We start from the raw sequence: 15,873 nt of genomic DNA, 5'->3' as shown, positions 1-15,873 counted from the left end.
GTGCTTCTGAGAAAACCTTTGCTTCTGCACTCTGCAGATGCATAAACCTTACAACAAAGAGTCCCTGCAGATTTTGCTCTCAATAGGAGGAATAAAGAATTCCATTTCTGTAGGAGGGATATTAGAATATTTATCAGGTTGGTGTGTGTGTCAGGGAAGGGCTTTCTATCCTAATTGCCTTCCAGTAATCTGACTTTCAAATACGCTTCCTCTGGATTTTTCTCTACATGTTTTCTCCCTTATGCTGACTGAAAGGTCCCTTGTTTCCAGGGTGAGCTAATACTCCTCCTATATCAGTCAGTTGATACAGAGGAATAAGACAGAAAAAAAAAAAAAGTAGTAGCATGCTTCATTCTTTTGAGAGTAAGGGAGGAAGGATTACAGGGGGAGGAAATATGTGCCTGAAAGAAAAACTTGGGAAAATAAGATGCCTTGGTGGAAGCTAAAACTCTGTTGATGGGATTATCTCCAGAAAGGCAAATCAGAATGCAGAAGGCAAACACTGAACTCATAATCTGGAATAGAAGAATGGGAGAAGGGTTTGGCTAAGGGTCAGGGAGATGTTGACTTGGCAGAGAGAAGGTATGTAGAAGTGGCTGTAACCTGGGTAGTGCCATTGAGTGAGCAGGGTGAAGGCAAACAGAGTTAGTCTGAACCAGAAAACTTGTCATGAAGGATTTTGCTTGCAGAGGTATTAAGAGAGAATTACACCAAACTTGTGTGAGGGAAATCAAATAACATGAGTTCAGAAGAAAGTGTTTCACATTAGAGCAATATGGGTAATAGGCAGAAAGAATCTGCCGTGACTGCAGTTAGATAGTTGTGGATAATTTGGTAGTAAGGGCATAAATATGATCAGCTAATATCTCTGACTGTTGCTCTGGCAGCAGCAGGGAATTATTCCTTAAAAGAAGGCGAAGAGTGAAACCAGGTACTAATTCAGGGACATATGGTCAGGCAGGGAGTATGTGTAGAAAGTTACAAAAACTGTTTACATGGCAAGGGAGAATTAACCCATGCATCTTGCCTGAGTTGGACTCATTGGTTAATTTGTTAGGATGGCTTCTATTTCTAGCAGAGACCTGGGTGTTCTATGTAAAAGCAGTTATCAGCTAACTGAAGCAAATATTATGCTTTCAAAGTGAGGACCTTGTGCCTTCTCTGTAGGTCTCGGAACGTGATCTGCCTGGGTGCAAAGTACTTGCTGAGTAGGGTTAAGATTCCTGCGATGGTGAAATTCTCCATTTCTATGTTCCTCCACTCCAGTGGAAAACCCTTACGATGGCTCTTCCCAGCTGGGTGATCATCAGGGCATAGTTCACATGAGGATGCAGACAGGACAAGAGGAAGGAATGGAAACAATGCATGAGCAGGGAAACGTAGAGGATGAGAACGTAGGGTGCTGTGTCCAAATCAGAAAGGGCTGTGTGAAGCCAGAGGACAGTCTGGGACCCAGACTCAGGGTTCTGCAGATTTGGTGCAATGGTCTGTATATGGAAAGGAATCAGCCCATGTGACTACATCTCAATAATTTTTTACCTGTTGTTTCTCTGCCTGTCTACTTTTCACCACATCAAACGTCTAAGTGACCAATGTATGCATTACCTTCTCAGTTGTATATTATACACATAAACAGCCCTATAGGCACAGCTGCACAGCAAACCCTTTTTTTACAGCATTACTCTGTGTATAACCCTGCATTTTCCTTCTTTTCCTAAGTGGAACTAATTCTGTTGCATCTTGCATTTTTTTTTTTCTCAGGATATTGCTATTCTTCCCTCTAAGCCCCCATGTCCTGCTGCATGTGGGTCCCATCAGCTGCAAGAGTCCCCTTTTTTCCTGAAAATATATTATATGTACTTCTAAGATAATGTTTTTTGGCTCAATCCGTTGCACTTGTAATTTTTTGTCTATATTAGCATGCTTATTTCTGTTAATGTCAGGATCCATTCATACTTTCTAAACACAAAATTAATCAAGGCTGTAGCTAGTGATGGCCCAGACCTCAAACTCATCATTGGGAACAGTTAGGTAGGCTGGGGAGCAAGATCCATGTATGGAATTCTGCTACAGTAAAAAGTGTGTTCCAGTGGTTTCCTTACTGCTTCCTTTATTTCTCTTAAGTGTTTGGGTTGGAGCAAAGGATTTGGGATTAAGTTTCTCTGTTGATCTGGTATGGAGTGACAGTGGTCATAGTCCCTGAAGTAATTAATTGCCTTTGCTGCCTTGCTGAGATGCAGATGTTATCCTCTCTCGGATATATATTTGAAAGTGCTGAGATTCTATGAATAGACAAACAGTAACAGTTTAAGGGAGATTATAAAGATCGATGTGCCATATGCCTTTAGAGGCTTGACGTTTCTGAGGTATTATTCTCTGCCGCTTTTCACACTAGCAACACAGCCCAGCAAGATATTCCCTTTTCCAGGAGAACACATAGGAGCTCTGCTTCATTTTCATTGTGTTGTTTGTTTTTTTTTTTTTTCCTGTGTTGCCATGTCTGTTTGATATGTCTGTGGGGGTTTTTATCTACAGGGCCACCGCATGAAACGTCAGATTGATGTCTGGGGGAGCTGGGGTGAATGGGGCAAGTGCAGTCGGAGCTGTGGCGGTGGAGTCAGCTTTCGGCAGCGGCGCTGCTTTTCCCAAAGGTAAAGAATAACCTCCTTTTTCTTTCTTTAAATGTGTTTTTCTGTTACTGAGCTCCTGGACTTATGTTCCAATACACATTCAGAACAAAAAAGACTTGATGTTTGATTCCAGGGCAATAAATTACCTGTGTCCATTTTGAGATGATCCTCAGCTTCAGTTTCGTCACTACTGTTTTGAATAGCACTCTCTTCAACGTGTCCTTGCTCTGGCTCCTTCTCTAGAGCAGAGTGGTATCTCTCTGAGATCTGAGGCTGTGCAATCAGGCGGTTGGAATGGCAGGAGCTCCTTCATCCAGGTCTATCTGGCAGGCCTGGGGCAGATGAAAAACAGTCCAGAGCAGCAGGTGCCTCCCCTGAGAGCTGGTGACTGTGCCAAGATTTTCTCAGGCTGATGATTCCCTAGAAGAAATGGAAGAGTGGAGTTGGCTTGAGCAGCATTAGTGCTGTGCCATCTCATCTGCAGCTGGGTGAGATGCAGTGAGGAAAGTGACTGGGACTGCACCTGTTGGGAATGATGGACCTTTGAGATTCTATTGTGGATAAAACAAAACAAAACCAAAAAAGAAAAAAAAAATCAAAACAAAAAACCAAAACAAGGCAAACTCTCAATAATACCCTGAAACAGCCTCTTTATGTTTACAGAAATGAGAGGGGGATTTTTAATGGAAGAATCCAGTTACGGACCACTGCTTCTTCCCACCCAGAATAAAGAAGAGTCTCTTTTGAAGGCTGCCTGCTGTAGTATACACCTGCCAGAATCCCTGAAAGCCTGTTTCTCCATTTGAGGAATACTGAGATGATAGACATTGGTTGGCTTCTCAGATCAATTTCCTCTGTAACTGTTACTCCATGATTCTCAGATGGAGTAATTTGACTGGGATGAGGGTGTTGCACACTTTCCATAGGCGTGTTTAGCTCTTCCTACTACTTTGCCTAGTATATATGCACATAAACAGCAGGTGAGATGCTGTGTGTACCTATTCTGAAGTGGCCACTACCCTCCAGCTGGTTCTGGTACGGACACCTTGACTGTTTGCTGGTGGACAAAGGACTAAAAGCTCTGCTTCTATTATTTAGTTGAAACATGACCCTGAAGAACTGTACTGTAATCATTCATGGTGCATGTCTCATTCATGACAGAATGTAAACCATAGCAGAAAAAAAGCATGAGAAGATCCCATCTTGCTTTAGTGGAAAAAAAGTGCATTTTAGTTACTTTGCTGTTTCAAGAAACTGTGTGAGGGTGATATGCTTGATGTGAAGGTGATTTGTAATGTCTGCCATGAGGTGATTTTTTGCATGTATATTCTTTAGAGACCTTCATGTTGTTTTTTTGTCTTCCAGGACAGAAGGTACTTCTAGTTGCATTGGACCAACTCGAAGCTATCGGTCATGCAACGTTCAGGTACAGCGCTCTGGTTTTGCTCTTTTTTTTTTTTTTTTTTTTTCCTTCCTTGCCTATTGTTTTTTTTCCCCAAGACAGACATCATATTGTTCAGAGGCAATATGTCATTATTAGCTTCTCTGGCATCACTGGTGAATGTGGTTCCTCAACAGCACCCCTTCAAAAGCATATTGAATTTATGTCCCTAACTTTATATGGGAGCAATAACAAATAAAAAGCAATTTTTTGTTGTTCACTGATTTTTCCTCCTTTTTATAATGGCCCGATACAAATATTTTCTCCTCCAAACAGAGCTGCCCAGAAGGCTCTCAGGATTTCCGGGCAGAGCAATGTGCAGAGTTCGATGGGACAGAATTCCAAGGAAAGAAATACAAGTGGCTTCCATATTATGGAGGTAATGATAAATATGGAGGGTTACACTTCGTCCCTAACTATGAACAGTATGTTTTGAAGTGATTGTAATGTTTTCGACTATAGTATCCTCATAGGGTACTTCCTTAGCTGGAGGATGGGGCAGCGGGTGGCATGGAAAAAAACTTTGCCAGCAGCAAACCATTACTCTCACAAAGACACTGGGTGCATACACCTCTTGTAACAGCCATTCTTTCAGAAATATTGCCCAAGAAAGCTGGAACTGATTGCAGCTAGGTCTTGAAGTATTAGAGAGGCAGAAGTTCTGCTGCATTTTTCAGTATTGGCAAAAAATAGGAGCAGGGCACAGGAGAAACAAATACGTATAACTGATGAGCACTACAGAAAATATGACAATTGGCCCATGCTTTCTTGAAGAATCAGCTCAGAAGGCAGGTGTAGGAACCAGCAGTCCTTGCTCTGAGCTTTGATGTGTTATCATTCACAGTTGTTTAACAAATTACGAGGGATTTCAAGATGAATTTAAAGTTTTGTTTGTTGGTCATTAAGATAACAGCTCCCTTGTGTTCTGTATCAGGACTTGTTCTCATTGTAGAAAGCCTTGTACTCCAAGGGAGCATAAGAACAGTCCTACTAAGGAATAACCAAGTATCTGCCTGGCCCAACGTCCCCCCTCCACCACTGGCCAGCCAAGGTGCCTGAGGAAATGGTTACATACAGTGAGGCTTTACCAGGGTTTTTTCCAGCCCCCAGCAGTTTGTGACACAGAAATATGTTCAGTATCTGCCACTTATAATGTCAGCCCATTCTCTGTTTCTGCTCCTGTGATCTAAAACCAGGCTGCTGATGTGTTATCAAGCGATCAGCCATATTATATAATGTTGTTTTTTTATTCTCTCCTAACCAGCACCTAATAAGTGTGAGTTAAACTGTATTCCAAAGGGAGAAAACTTCTACTACAGGCACAAGGAAGCAGTGGTAGATGGGACTACCTGTGAACCTGGCAAGCGAGACATCTGTGTAGAGGGAGTTTGTCGGGTTAGTCATCTTGCTGTTTCCCTCATTTACCATCGTGTCTGCCAGTCTTTCTGTTGCTACCCTTTATTCTACTTGACCTTTCATAATAGCATCAGAAAAGGAGGATTGCTCAGCTCCCAAGGTGCTGAGGAGCATGTGGACAGCATTTCTCCATCTGTCTCTGAATGTGAAATAGAAGATGCCAACTCTGTCCTCCTGACAACTCTTTCCCTGTCCTGACTTCCCAGACTTCCTAGATTCAGACTTCTCATTAGATCAGTCCAGCATTTGGCCATTTTTCTTTCTCCTTTCTCCTCTTTTCTCCTTCTTTCCTTTTCGCTTTCCATTTCTTCAAATTTCATTACTGTTTATTCATATCAATACTCCTGTGCTCTGACAGGCCGTTGGCTGTGATAACATGTTGGAATCTGCCAAGGAGGAGGACAAGTGCTTGCAGTGTGGAGGAGATGGCAGCACCTGCTACAGTGTGAAGGGCACTTTTGATGTGCCCAGCCTCCCCAAAGGTACAGATGATCTAGGTAGTATGGTCAGGTGAGAAAGAGTTAAACCTAACGTCAAGCTGCTACAAGGGCTGGTGGGGACACATGCTCACATGATTGTTATAGACAGGCTTGAACGTTCACTTGAAATGTCTGTATGGCATGTGGCTCTTCAGCTGCTTTAGCATCAGAAAATGTATTGAAATGAAAATGGCCATATCCTGGGAATCACTTCCTCGGTCTCTTCTGCTCTTCTGAAGTACTTCTGCTGCTGGAGTCTTTCCCTGCTTAATCTCCAGCAGATGCTGTGAATGTCCCATATGAACATAGCCATATGTCTCCTTCATAAGACTTTCTCCCTGTCCAGTGTCTTGATAGCTCCGCCAGGATTAGTGCAAGGCTAAAAATGGGGCTGCATGTTCTGAATTTGGCCCATTTTGAAAAATTTCAAGATAATAATTAAACTCATGGCCAAATCTCTCTGTGTTGAGTTCCAATATGATGCTTGCTGAAATTCCAAAGATTTTAAAATCTGAAAAATGCCCTTTGTACTGATTCCTGTGCTTACTTTTCTGAAGCATATTTGGAACTTTTTACACATGGACTGACCAGTGGATATTATAGAGTGAAGCAATTCAGAATGCAGATAAAGGGACAGCTGAAATGGTTCAAACCACCACCATAAAGCTCATCCAGTTGTTCAGGCACCAATGAAACCATAAGCATCTTTGGCACAGAAGAGTGACTGTGTGGCATCCACAGACAGATATTGAATAATCTTCTTTATTTTTTTTTTTTCAGGTTACAATCAAATCTTCATCATCCCTGTGGGAGCCACAAGTGTCCAAATTAAGGAGGTTATGCCCAGCAGGAACTTCCTGGGTAAGTCTCATGTCAGAACCTGTGTTTCAGTCCATTTGGATTCCAACCATTGTGATAATTTTTTTTTTTCAGCTATGCTGGGTTATGGAATGATTATTTTGAGGGCTTCATACAGCAGAGGGAAATATTATCTGAAAATTAGGATCTGAATGCTGAATATCCTTGAAGTGTTAGTGATGTTCAACCCTGGGCTTCAGGTTTACCTCATTTTCTCTCCTGTGGTGATCTTTCTGTTGAGAGGGGAATATAAATCCCCAAACAACATTCAGACTTCCTGCCTGAAACCTGTAAGGAGTCTAGTTAATACAGCAAACTTTGACCATGAGTTCTGTTGTTTGCTTGGTGAATGTAAACCTTAACTACTCCTGCCATCCAAAAGTTTGGGATGGGCTTCTTTTCCCCATAGGTATCTTCTGGGTGGGTGTTTGTCTGTACAGCCTCAAGCTCTGGTCATGCTGCAGAGGGCAAAACAAAGGGAGAAATCTCCTCACCAAGATTTCTGTCCAAGACTGAGGAAATTCCAGTGGAGAAAGATTCAGAAAGCAGAAGAATATTTGCTTCCATCACCCAATGCTTTGGGCAAATCAGACTGGTGATGTTTACCCTTGTAGGAAGTCAAATTCAGCACAAAGTTCTTTGTCTTATGAGCAGAACATCTGATGAACAGGATAGTGATGTAGAGGCAGTGGGGCATGAATCCCATATCTTAGTGGCAAGTGGGACCAAGACTGACATGGGCTGTGCTTCAGTCACTGACAGTGGGGATTGCAGAGACAACACTGGAATATGCTGGAGGCATTTGGTTGTGCAGGAAAAAAGTGCTTGGTTTGCAGCAAAGCTGCAAGAACCACTGAATGTGGAACAGCTTCCAGCAAGACAACCTTATGGGGGAACAGTATTGTTGGAGGATCACCTTTATTTGCCACACCTGCGATACAGTGTTGAGTTGAAACAGGAGCATCCCTGTGGAGTTCTTATGGTCCTCTTTCAATGTGTGAATTTATGCTGTGTCGGTAGATGCTACCATATTAGATTGTCACTGTATTTAAAGGTTTCCAACACTGATGTAAAGGAACTGCAGTTCAAATGATGGAGCCAAAAGCTCTGTGGATTGCCAACACCCTACTAATCATGTGTCAGGTCATAGCTGTGTTAATTTCCCGCTTTTTCTTCTCTGGTGTGTGTGGGTTTGTCCAGCTGTCAAGAACGTGCGAGGCGAGTACTATCTGAATGGGCATTGGGCAATTGACTTCAGCCGAGCGCTGCATGTAGCCAGCACGGTTATGCACTATGACCGTGGCTCAGAGGGTGATCTGGCCCCAGAGCTGCTCCATGCTCGGGGCCCCACCACAGAACCCCTCATCATTGAGGTAAGCGGCCATGCCTGCCCCCTACTGATGGTGCTGCTCTCTCGCTTTGTGCATCAGCCTTCACTTTGTGCATCAGCCTTCACTTTGTGCATCAGCCTTCACTTTGTGCAGTGGGAACGTGTTGGTGGGGACCACACGGGGAGGACCGGAGAAGTGAGCGGGCTCTCAGAGGGCTCTGGTTCTATTGCCCAGAAAGGAGGAGGGCAAGGCTTGATGCTGGCTTCCTGCACATCCCCTTGGGCACTGACTTTGAGGGAGAGTCAAGTCAGCACCAAATGGGGTTGGGGCAAGGAGAGGCTCCAGGGCATTGCTGGCTCTAGTGTGCTGCAGTCCAGGCAAGGACACTTACTGTTACAGGAGCAGCTGGTCTCTGAGAGTGATAAATGTACCCTTCTCTGAAAAATAATGCTGTAAACAGTAGCACAGAAGGCAAGGAGAAAATACCGTGTAGAGAAGTGCCCTGTGAATGGGAGGGAAGCAGGTCAGCTTGGACCCTCAGACATGGTGGGGACATGCTGCAAAGGGGAGGAGTGCTGCTGCTGCCATTTCTCTGACTTTATCCCATGCTTTCACAGCTCATCAGCCAGGAGCCAAACCCAGGGGTACAGTATGAGTACTACCTGCCTGTGCAAGGACAGGCCTCGGGTTACAGCTGGAGCTATGGTTCCTGGAGTGAGTGCAGCTCCGAGTGTGGAGGAGGTAAGGGGACAGGAGCTGGTCTCTGGGCTGGTGTGGGGTTTATGTCCACCCCCTGAAGGCAGAGTGACTGTGTGCTGCCCTCTGCAGCTGCTTCCCAGCAGTCTCCTGCTGGAAGATGACACAGGGCAGCAGGTCAGCTGAAGTTTTGTCAAAGGAGGGTCACACAGGGGAGTCACAATAGGACTGTGTCCCATGCCTTGTCCTGTCTTATTTTCCATGACTTGTTACTAGGATCTGTTGAAGCTCTTCATAGGTAGCTTTTGGTTTATGTTGTTCTGCTTCAGTTCTTTATGTCTTTCTCAGGTGTTTTCAAGCACTTGAGGGGTCCTCTCCAAGCTGATCTGGCCTACATAATTGAGTCACATCATTCCTTGCTACCACAGCCTGGAAGATTCCCCCTCTGCAGAGGGACTGTCAGATTTCCTGAGGTGTCATATCATGTTCAGTTTGCAAATTCTTCCGTGGGTGAAGTTATGGATTTTAAGCTAAAAAACAAAACAAAGCAAAACAAAACAAAACCCAACAACAAAAGTATGAAACTAAAAAACCTCCAGCTGAAAGTATGCAAAGTTTTATCAGCCTCTTCTGATTTTCTGTGCTGATGGCCATGTCAATAGCTTTTGGCTCATTGTGGTTGTTGGAGCTGATATTGTCTTTGCTTAGCATGCTTATCCTGTAGGAAGCAAGAAGAGTCACAAGTCTTTTATCCAGTGTCCAGTCTTCACAAGACTGACCTTTTGGGTCTAGCAGGAGGCCACCAGCTCTCTGCTGTGCACTGCACACACCATGCAGGGTTCCTCAGCTACATTGAACTATTTTGTTTTTCTTGCCCTTCCAATGGACTCATACTGTTGGGAGGAATCATTTGTACATATAGTGATAGACCAAGAACCACACCTGAATTTTCCGGCTTGGCTGGGGCATGACTTTAGACATTTGTCTTGCCAACACCAGTGCATTTCAAACCTACTCCTGCATGGCTTGCATTGACCAAGATATTATCTTCCTTCTCCTTCAGGTTTCCAGTCGCGCTTGGTGTTTTGTACCATAGACAATGAAATCTATCCAGACTCTATGTGCAGGAATAAACCACAACCAGACAATAACCGAACATGTGCCCTTCAGATGTGTCCACAGACAAAAAGGTAAGATTTCCTTTCCTCTTCTGCACTCTGACTTCTTCCTTAGGTGCTTTTGGAGCCAGGAGAAAGAATGACTCTCTCGCTACTGCTTTCCACCAGCATGGTGCTCTCCAAGGAAATTCACTTCTTAGAGAAAGCCCAAGACAAAGGATGTTGATAACATTGTGATGAGCATTTCTGTGTGCACAAGGCTTGATATGTCATATGTTCATTTTGTAGACCAATTAAATTTGCTTTCCAGCATATCATTGTGGAAGACAGTCCTCTAGTCCATGTAGGAGACAGAAACAGATTCTTTGGTTTTTGTTCTTTTCAACTGGAGCTGGCAAAAACAGAGTAGTGGGTCAGAGCTGGTGTCATTTCATGTAATTTCTGCATTCACAGTGTCCTTGCTCTTAGAAAGGGCTGGGTCCTAGAATCTTTTTGTTCTCCAGCATTTTCAGACACCTTTACCCAGCCATTTCCACCTTGTCCCTTGCTGACATAGCCTTGCAGTTGATTTCACCTGGCTCTTATGTGAGCACACAGAGCTGCACCCAGAGCCTTAACTGTGTATCTCACTGTGCATGTGGTGGGTGCAGTGGAGGCCTATGAGAGTGCTGTTGTGGGTGAGAGGGCACTTGGCAACTTGGGAGCATTTCTGAATACTGTAGCCTGTAGCTACTTGCTTTAAGTTCTTTAAATCCTGTGTTCTCTGTATAAAGGACTTCTTACATCTATCTGCCGCAAGCCTGGAGTCACAGTGGAGCACGGAGCTCTCAGATGAAGAGGTAACAAGGAGAAGGAGGCTGCAGAAGCACAGAAAGGCAGCTGCTCTCTTCTGCTTTCCACCTAGTTGCCCACTGAAATATATGGGGATTTGGGGGCTTTCCTCTTTCCTTTTGATTCTTGATAGTGAAAATGATGGTGGAGGGTGCTGCCTGGCAGCTTTGCTTAGGTGGTTGTGCATGCTCCTAGTAACTTGGGACTGAGAAGAGGGATGGGTATTTTTCATAGCTTTTGGCTGCCTTTACTGATAATTGGTTTTTCCTCTGGAATCAGGGTAGAGAGATGAAGGGATGTTCTAGAATGTTTTTGTTTGGTATCAAGATAAAAGAACAGAAAGGAGAAGAGAGCACGATGGATTTGGAGTGTGAAACATTGGCCAGGATCCCAGAGTGCCATAGCAAAAGCCTCAGAGTTCGTCAAAAGCTGTTCTTTCTTTAGCATGAACCCTACAGCAGAAAGAAAAGTGCCAGTATACTGCGATGAGTACAAGGATGTGACAGATACAATACTTACAATGTACACTGAGGTATGAGAATTAAAAAGATAAAACTGAAACAATTGTCCTTCAGCAAACTGCTAATAGCTTAGGACTTGCAACGCTTTACTCTCTGATGAGGGTCCCAGCCTTAGGGGTTGACATTGTCTTACAAACCAAATGAAACAAGTGTTAGACAAGATGTCTTGGATCACAATTGAAGAAAGCTGTAGGTGAGCCATCTAGTTGATACAGCCTTCATGCACTGGCTGGGACTTGACTGCAAGGGGAGGCAGCAGGTGACAAGCAGATCACCATGATGCTCCTCTTGCACCACCAGGGCCTTTAGACTGCACAGCACACTGAAGTCAGGAATGGAACATCATGTTGTCCCTGAATTCAGGCCATGTAAGCTGTGTTCCTGGCTACCCAGGCGGCTTTGAGACACGGGAGTGGACAACTGCAGGGATTATAGCATCCAAACCATCAGATTGTTTTGTGAGCGTTCACCCTTCCTTTAGAAAGGGTGTATCATTTCTGTGACAGCCTCAGCAACCAAACAAAGGACAAAAATCTACTTAAAGTTTTTGGGGCTTTTTTGTGTGGGCTGCTGTTTGGCCAATGGAAGGAATAAACCAGCTCTCTACTAGCTGTCAACAAAAAGTTAACAAGCACCTCTGAGAGTGTCTAGCATTGTTTGCAAGCAGAGTGAGGTCTTGGCTTGGTTTTACTGTTTCTGATAATGCCTGGAGTGTAATGAGTGGTTAGAATCATAGAACAGTTTGTGTTGGAAGGGACCCTTAAAGGTCATCTAGTCCAACCCCCCTGCAATGAGCAGGGACATTTTCAACTAGATCTGGTTACTCAGAAACCCATCCAGCCTGGCCTTGAATGTTGCCAGGGATGGGGCATCTACCACCTCTCTGGGCAACCTGTGCCAGTGTTTTACCACCCTCACTGTGAAAACTGTCTTCCCCGTGTCTAGGCTGATTCTCCACTCATTTAATTTAAAACCATTACCCCTTGTCCTGTTGCTACAGCCCGTGCTAAAAAGTCTGTCCCCTTCTTTCTTATAAGCCTCTTTTAAGTATTTAAAGGCTGCAATAAGGTCTCCCTGGATGGAGACTTCTCCAGGCCAAAAACACCCAACTCTCTCAGCCTGTCCTCACAGCAGAGCTGTTCCAGCCCTCTGATCGTTTTTGTGGCCTTCTCTGGCCCCTCTCCTTTCCTGTGCTGAGGGCTCCAGAGCTGGACACAGGACTCCAGGTGAGGTCTCATCAGAGTGGAGCAGAGGGGCAGAATCACCTCCCTCCACCTGCTGGCCACGCTCCTTTTGATGCAGCCCAAGATACGATTGGCCTTCTGGGCTGCAAGTGCACATTGCTGGCTCATGTCCAGTCTTTCATCCGCCAATACCCACAAGTCCTTCTCCACAGGGCTGCTCTCAATCCCTTCATCCCCCAGCCTGTGTTGATACTGGGGGTTGCCCCAACCCAGGTACAGAACCTTTGCACTTGGCCTTATTGAACCTCATAAGATTCTCATGGGCCCACTTCTTGAGCTTGCCCAGGTCCTTCCAAATGGCCGGTGTGTGTTGTTTTTCTTCTAGCTGATCTGGATAGTTTTCTTTTTTTCTTGTTCATTTTTTTTTTTCTTCAGTGTTCCATTCAGGCATGACGTTTTTGCAGATATCAAGAGACCAAAAGCCATGGAGAAACATCTTCCCCTTCTGGAAGAGCTCTGCACTTCCAGAGTAACAAATGTTGCGTAGTTGGGGATTTCTCTCTGTAGTGGGACTCCTGCTCTGCATTGCCAGTAATGCTGGGCAGCGCTTGATCAAATTGGAACTCACTTCTAACTCTACTCTGCAAAAGGACGTTTTCCCTGCCTGATTACAAAGGGGATACAGCACTGACCTCCCTTGTGCCTCTGGACAGTTTAACTGGACTGCTATTTGTTTGCTTGATTCTGTGACCTGCAGGTGGAAAACAGGGGAGTGGGGACCCTGCTCAGCTACCTGTGGTGGGGGCACCCAGACTCGCTCTGTTTACTGTGTGGTGTTTGACGGTCAGAGCTCCCAAGGGGTGGTGGATGACGCTGAGTGCATGGCCTTTGCCCAGCAGCCGCGCAGCAGCCAGCCCTGCAACATACGACAGTGTGCGACCTGGAGCACGGGGCCATGGTCGGAGGTGAGTTTGTGGGTAAGAGCCAACTGCCTCTTCGCATGTACTGAAGGAGAATATGCCAAAGCTTCAGAATAAAGAGCCAGACTCCTTTTCTGGGACTGTAAAAGATGTGTGTCCCTAGATATGTAGTATGCAGAGGTACAGGATTTGTCCCTGCAGTCCTCCGAACAAGTCCTCCAGCTAGCTAGCAGCTGTGCCCTCCTATTAAACACATCCTTGTTCTTCAAAAATGTGCGTACCCCTGCACCTCTGTTCCTCTCATTGCATGTTCTTTCTTCTCTGGTCCTTCAGTCCTTACCCCACTCCTGTACTTTTTTCAGGTCCACCAGACCTGGCCCTGGCCAAGTTTCTGAGTCAGGCCTGGTGAAGTCAGAGGACGGGCATGAGAACTGCTGTCCGTCAGCAGGTGATGTGCAGTAACACTTCCTGCTCTGTAAAACAGGAGTTCATGGCTCCTGCCTGTGCTGTTTAATTACATGCATATCACTGCCTCAGCATTTCTAGCCCTGGCCAGCAGCACTAAAACCACAGCATTCGGTAAGCAAGATATCGGTGACCTACTGTTGGCTGGGTGTCAGTGCAGGGCTTCTCCAAACACAACTGTGTGGTGCATTTTTGATGCCTGTGTGCATTTATATCTCCAGGAAAGGAAACCATTCAAACTATATGTGCTCAGTGCTGCCAGCCAGGAGTTTAGAAGGCATCTTAGGTTCCAAGGGCTTAGAAAGTAAAGGTAGTGTCTACTCAATCCCTAAAGCACAAGTGAATTTTCCTCTTTTAAAAGAAGTACATACGTGCTTGCAATATTTGATTTACAATCTTGTGGTGGTACTTTGGTGCAACAACATAAAATGCAACTTAAAGGCATGATAACCTAGACTGTAAAATCTTGTTTTGTTTTGTTTTTTCACTCTCATGAGATACAACTTCAGGGTCGTGGAGTAAGAGCACTGTTTGGGGAAGGCACCAAGTGTCCTGTTCTTACAAACTGATTCCTATGTAATTCATTCTGGGGTTCTCAAAAGCGACTGTGTTTTGTGTACTCTCAGAGATAAAAGTTCACTCTAGTAAATGAGTGGCTGAAACTCAGCTGGGAAGCTCATCTAAAGTGATTCAGACTGTCCCCAAGTTAATGCTCTCTGTAAGAGACCTTGCTAATCCATGAATTCATGGAGAAGCAGGCTGGATTCCAGGAAACACCACTGTGAATTTAAGAAGGCGCTGAAAACATCACAAACCAGTTACTAGTATAGAAGTTGTGTCACCGCTTCACATTGTAAAAATGGAGCACAAGGTCTTCAGACAGAAGACATGAGAAATACAAGAACCAAATCTTTTTCTCTTCTCTTGAATTCTTTACCTTGAGCTCATTTTAAATAGGAGTGAGGTTCCAGATATTTCCTGCCATTTATTGTTATCAATGTATTCTGCAGTAATGATGTTTTTCCATAGTCATTCTCCATGTCTTCTTTGGTAGAGATCAAGAGAAATTATATGACTAGGCCAAAATCATCCAGCGAGCTCCAGATCTCTCAGACCCTATCTGCCATGCCTTATAGTTTCTTCTACAGCATAAACAACCACTCTGCTAACAACCATCCCAGAAGATGATTTTGACAATGATTGGTTGTTTTAGGAAATCTCAAAATTATGCTCTGTCCTAATGTTAGGGAGCACAGCCTAGAAATGCAAGCAGAAACCAGGTGCTTCTTTGTAATATTTTGGGCCCCTTTCTGCAGTGCTCAGCCAGCTGTGGTGAAGGGGTTCAGACACGGACGGTGACCTGCAGAACTCAGCAGGGCTCTCAGGCTCAAGACTTCGCCTGCCTCATGGAGCCAAAGCCATCGGCCACCCAGCCCTGCCTTAAGGAGAACTGCATCCAGGAAATTGGCTGGCATGTTGGAGACTGGGGCCTGGTGAGCATCCCGCTTTCATAGTCCGGAAATAACTGATTATATTGCTGTGCTCCTCACAAGCCAGCTTTCATCTGTGCAGCCTGCACGTTGGCTGGGGCTGGCAGCATGTACTGCTTCATTACCCGTCCCTCAGCTCACAGTTGCCCTGTAACTGGCACTAGTGATGCTCCAGTTAATCTGCTGCCTGCTTTGTGTGCAGCTGCTAAAAAAATAAATCCTTCTGAGGGGGGGATTATAGTTTCAGTGGCAGTGGCAAAATGCAGCCAATAAGCTGAAACAATCCACTCTTGCTGCTTATTCCCAATTGTTCGCTGCATCGCTATGAATAACACAACAACTCTCTGGCTGAGTGTGGCTCAGAGCTCCAGGTTTCAGGACTGGTCATTGTGTTTGGTGATATGGTTTAAAGTACATTTTTGTAATTGTTCAGATAAACTGTGCCTCAGCTGGATTAGTCTTGCCTTTGTGGAGGGAGACAGACTGTGTTCAA

General features: G+C 44.8%; 1 protein-coding gene across 2 annotated transcripts in view; it reads left to right on the top strand.

Annotated features, from left to right (window-relative positions):
- The window catches only part of PAPLN (papilin, proteoglycan like sulfated glycoprotein), a 49,153-nt gene that overhangs the window by 19,225 nt on the left and 14,055 nt on the right, over window positions 1-15,873 (top strand). The window contains exons 3-14 of one of the 2 annotated variants that reach the window (XM_065839392.2): window positions 2,536-2,651; window positions 3,996-4,056; window positions 4,348-4,450; window positions 5,336-5,466; window positions 5,846-5,969; window positions 6,747-6,827; window positions 8,025-8,197; window positions 8,773-8,896; window positions 9,915-10,041; window positions 10,743-10,808; window positions 13,263-13,470; window positions 15,207-15,383. In XM_065839392.2, the coding sequence (XP_065695464.1) occupies window positions 2,536-2,651; window positions 3,996-4,056; window positions 4,348-4,450; window positions 5,336-5,466; window positions 5,846-5,969; window positions 6,747-6,827; window positions 8,025-8,197; window positions 8,773-8,896; window positions 9,915-10,041; window positions 10,743-10,808; window positions 13,263-13,470; window positions 15,207-15,383 (1,491 nt within the window). The remainder of the gene's footprint in view (window positions 1-2,535; window positions 2,652-3,995; window positions 4,057-4,347; window positions 4,451-5,335; window positions 5,467-5,845; window positions 5,970-6,746; window positions 6,828-8,024; window positions 8,198-8,772; window positions 8,897-9,914; window positions 10,042-10,742; window positions 10,809-13,262; window positions 13,471-15,206; window positions 15,384-15,873) is intronic. The other variant, XM_065839393.2, reaches the window with a different exon arrangement.

Source organism: Patagioenas fasciata, chromosome 5 (genome assembly GCF_037038585.1).
Source record: "Patagioenas fasciata isolate bPatFas1 chromosome 5, bPatFas1.hap1, whole genome shotgun sequence".
NCBI lineage: Eukaryota > Metazoa > Chordata > Aves > Columbiformes > Columbidae > Patagioenas > Patagioenas fasciata.
Note: the sequence above shows the minus strand (reverse complement) of the source record. Positions and strands in the feature narration are given on the sequence as shown.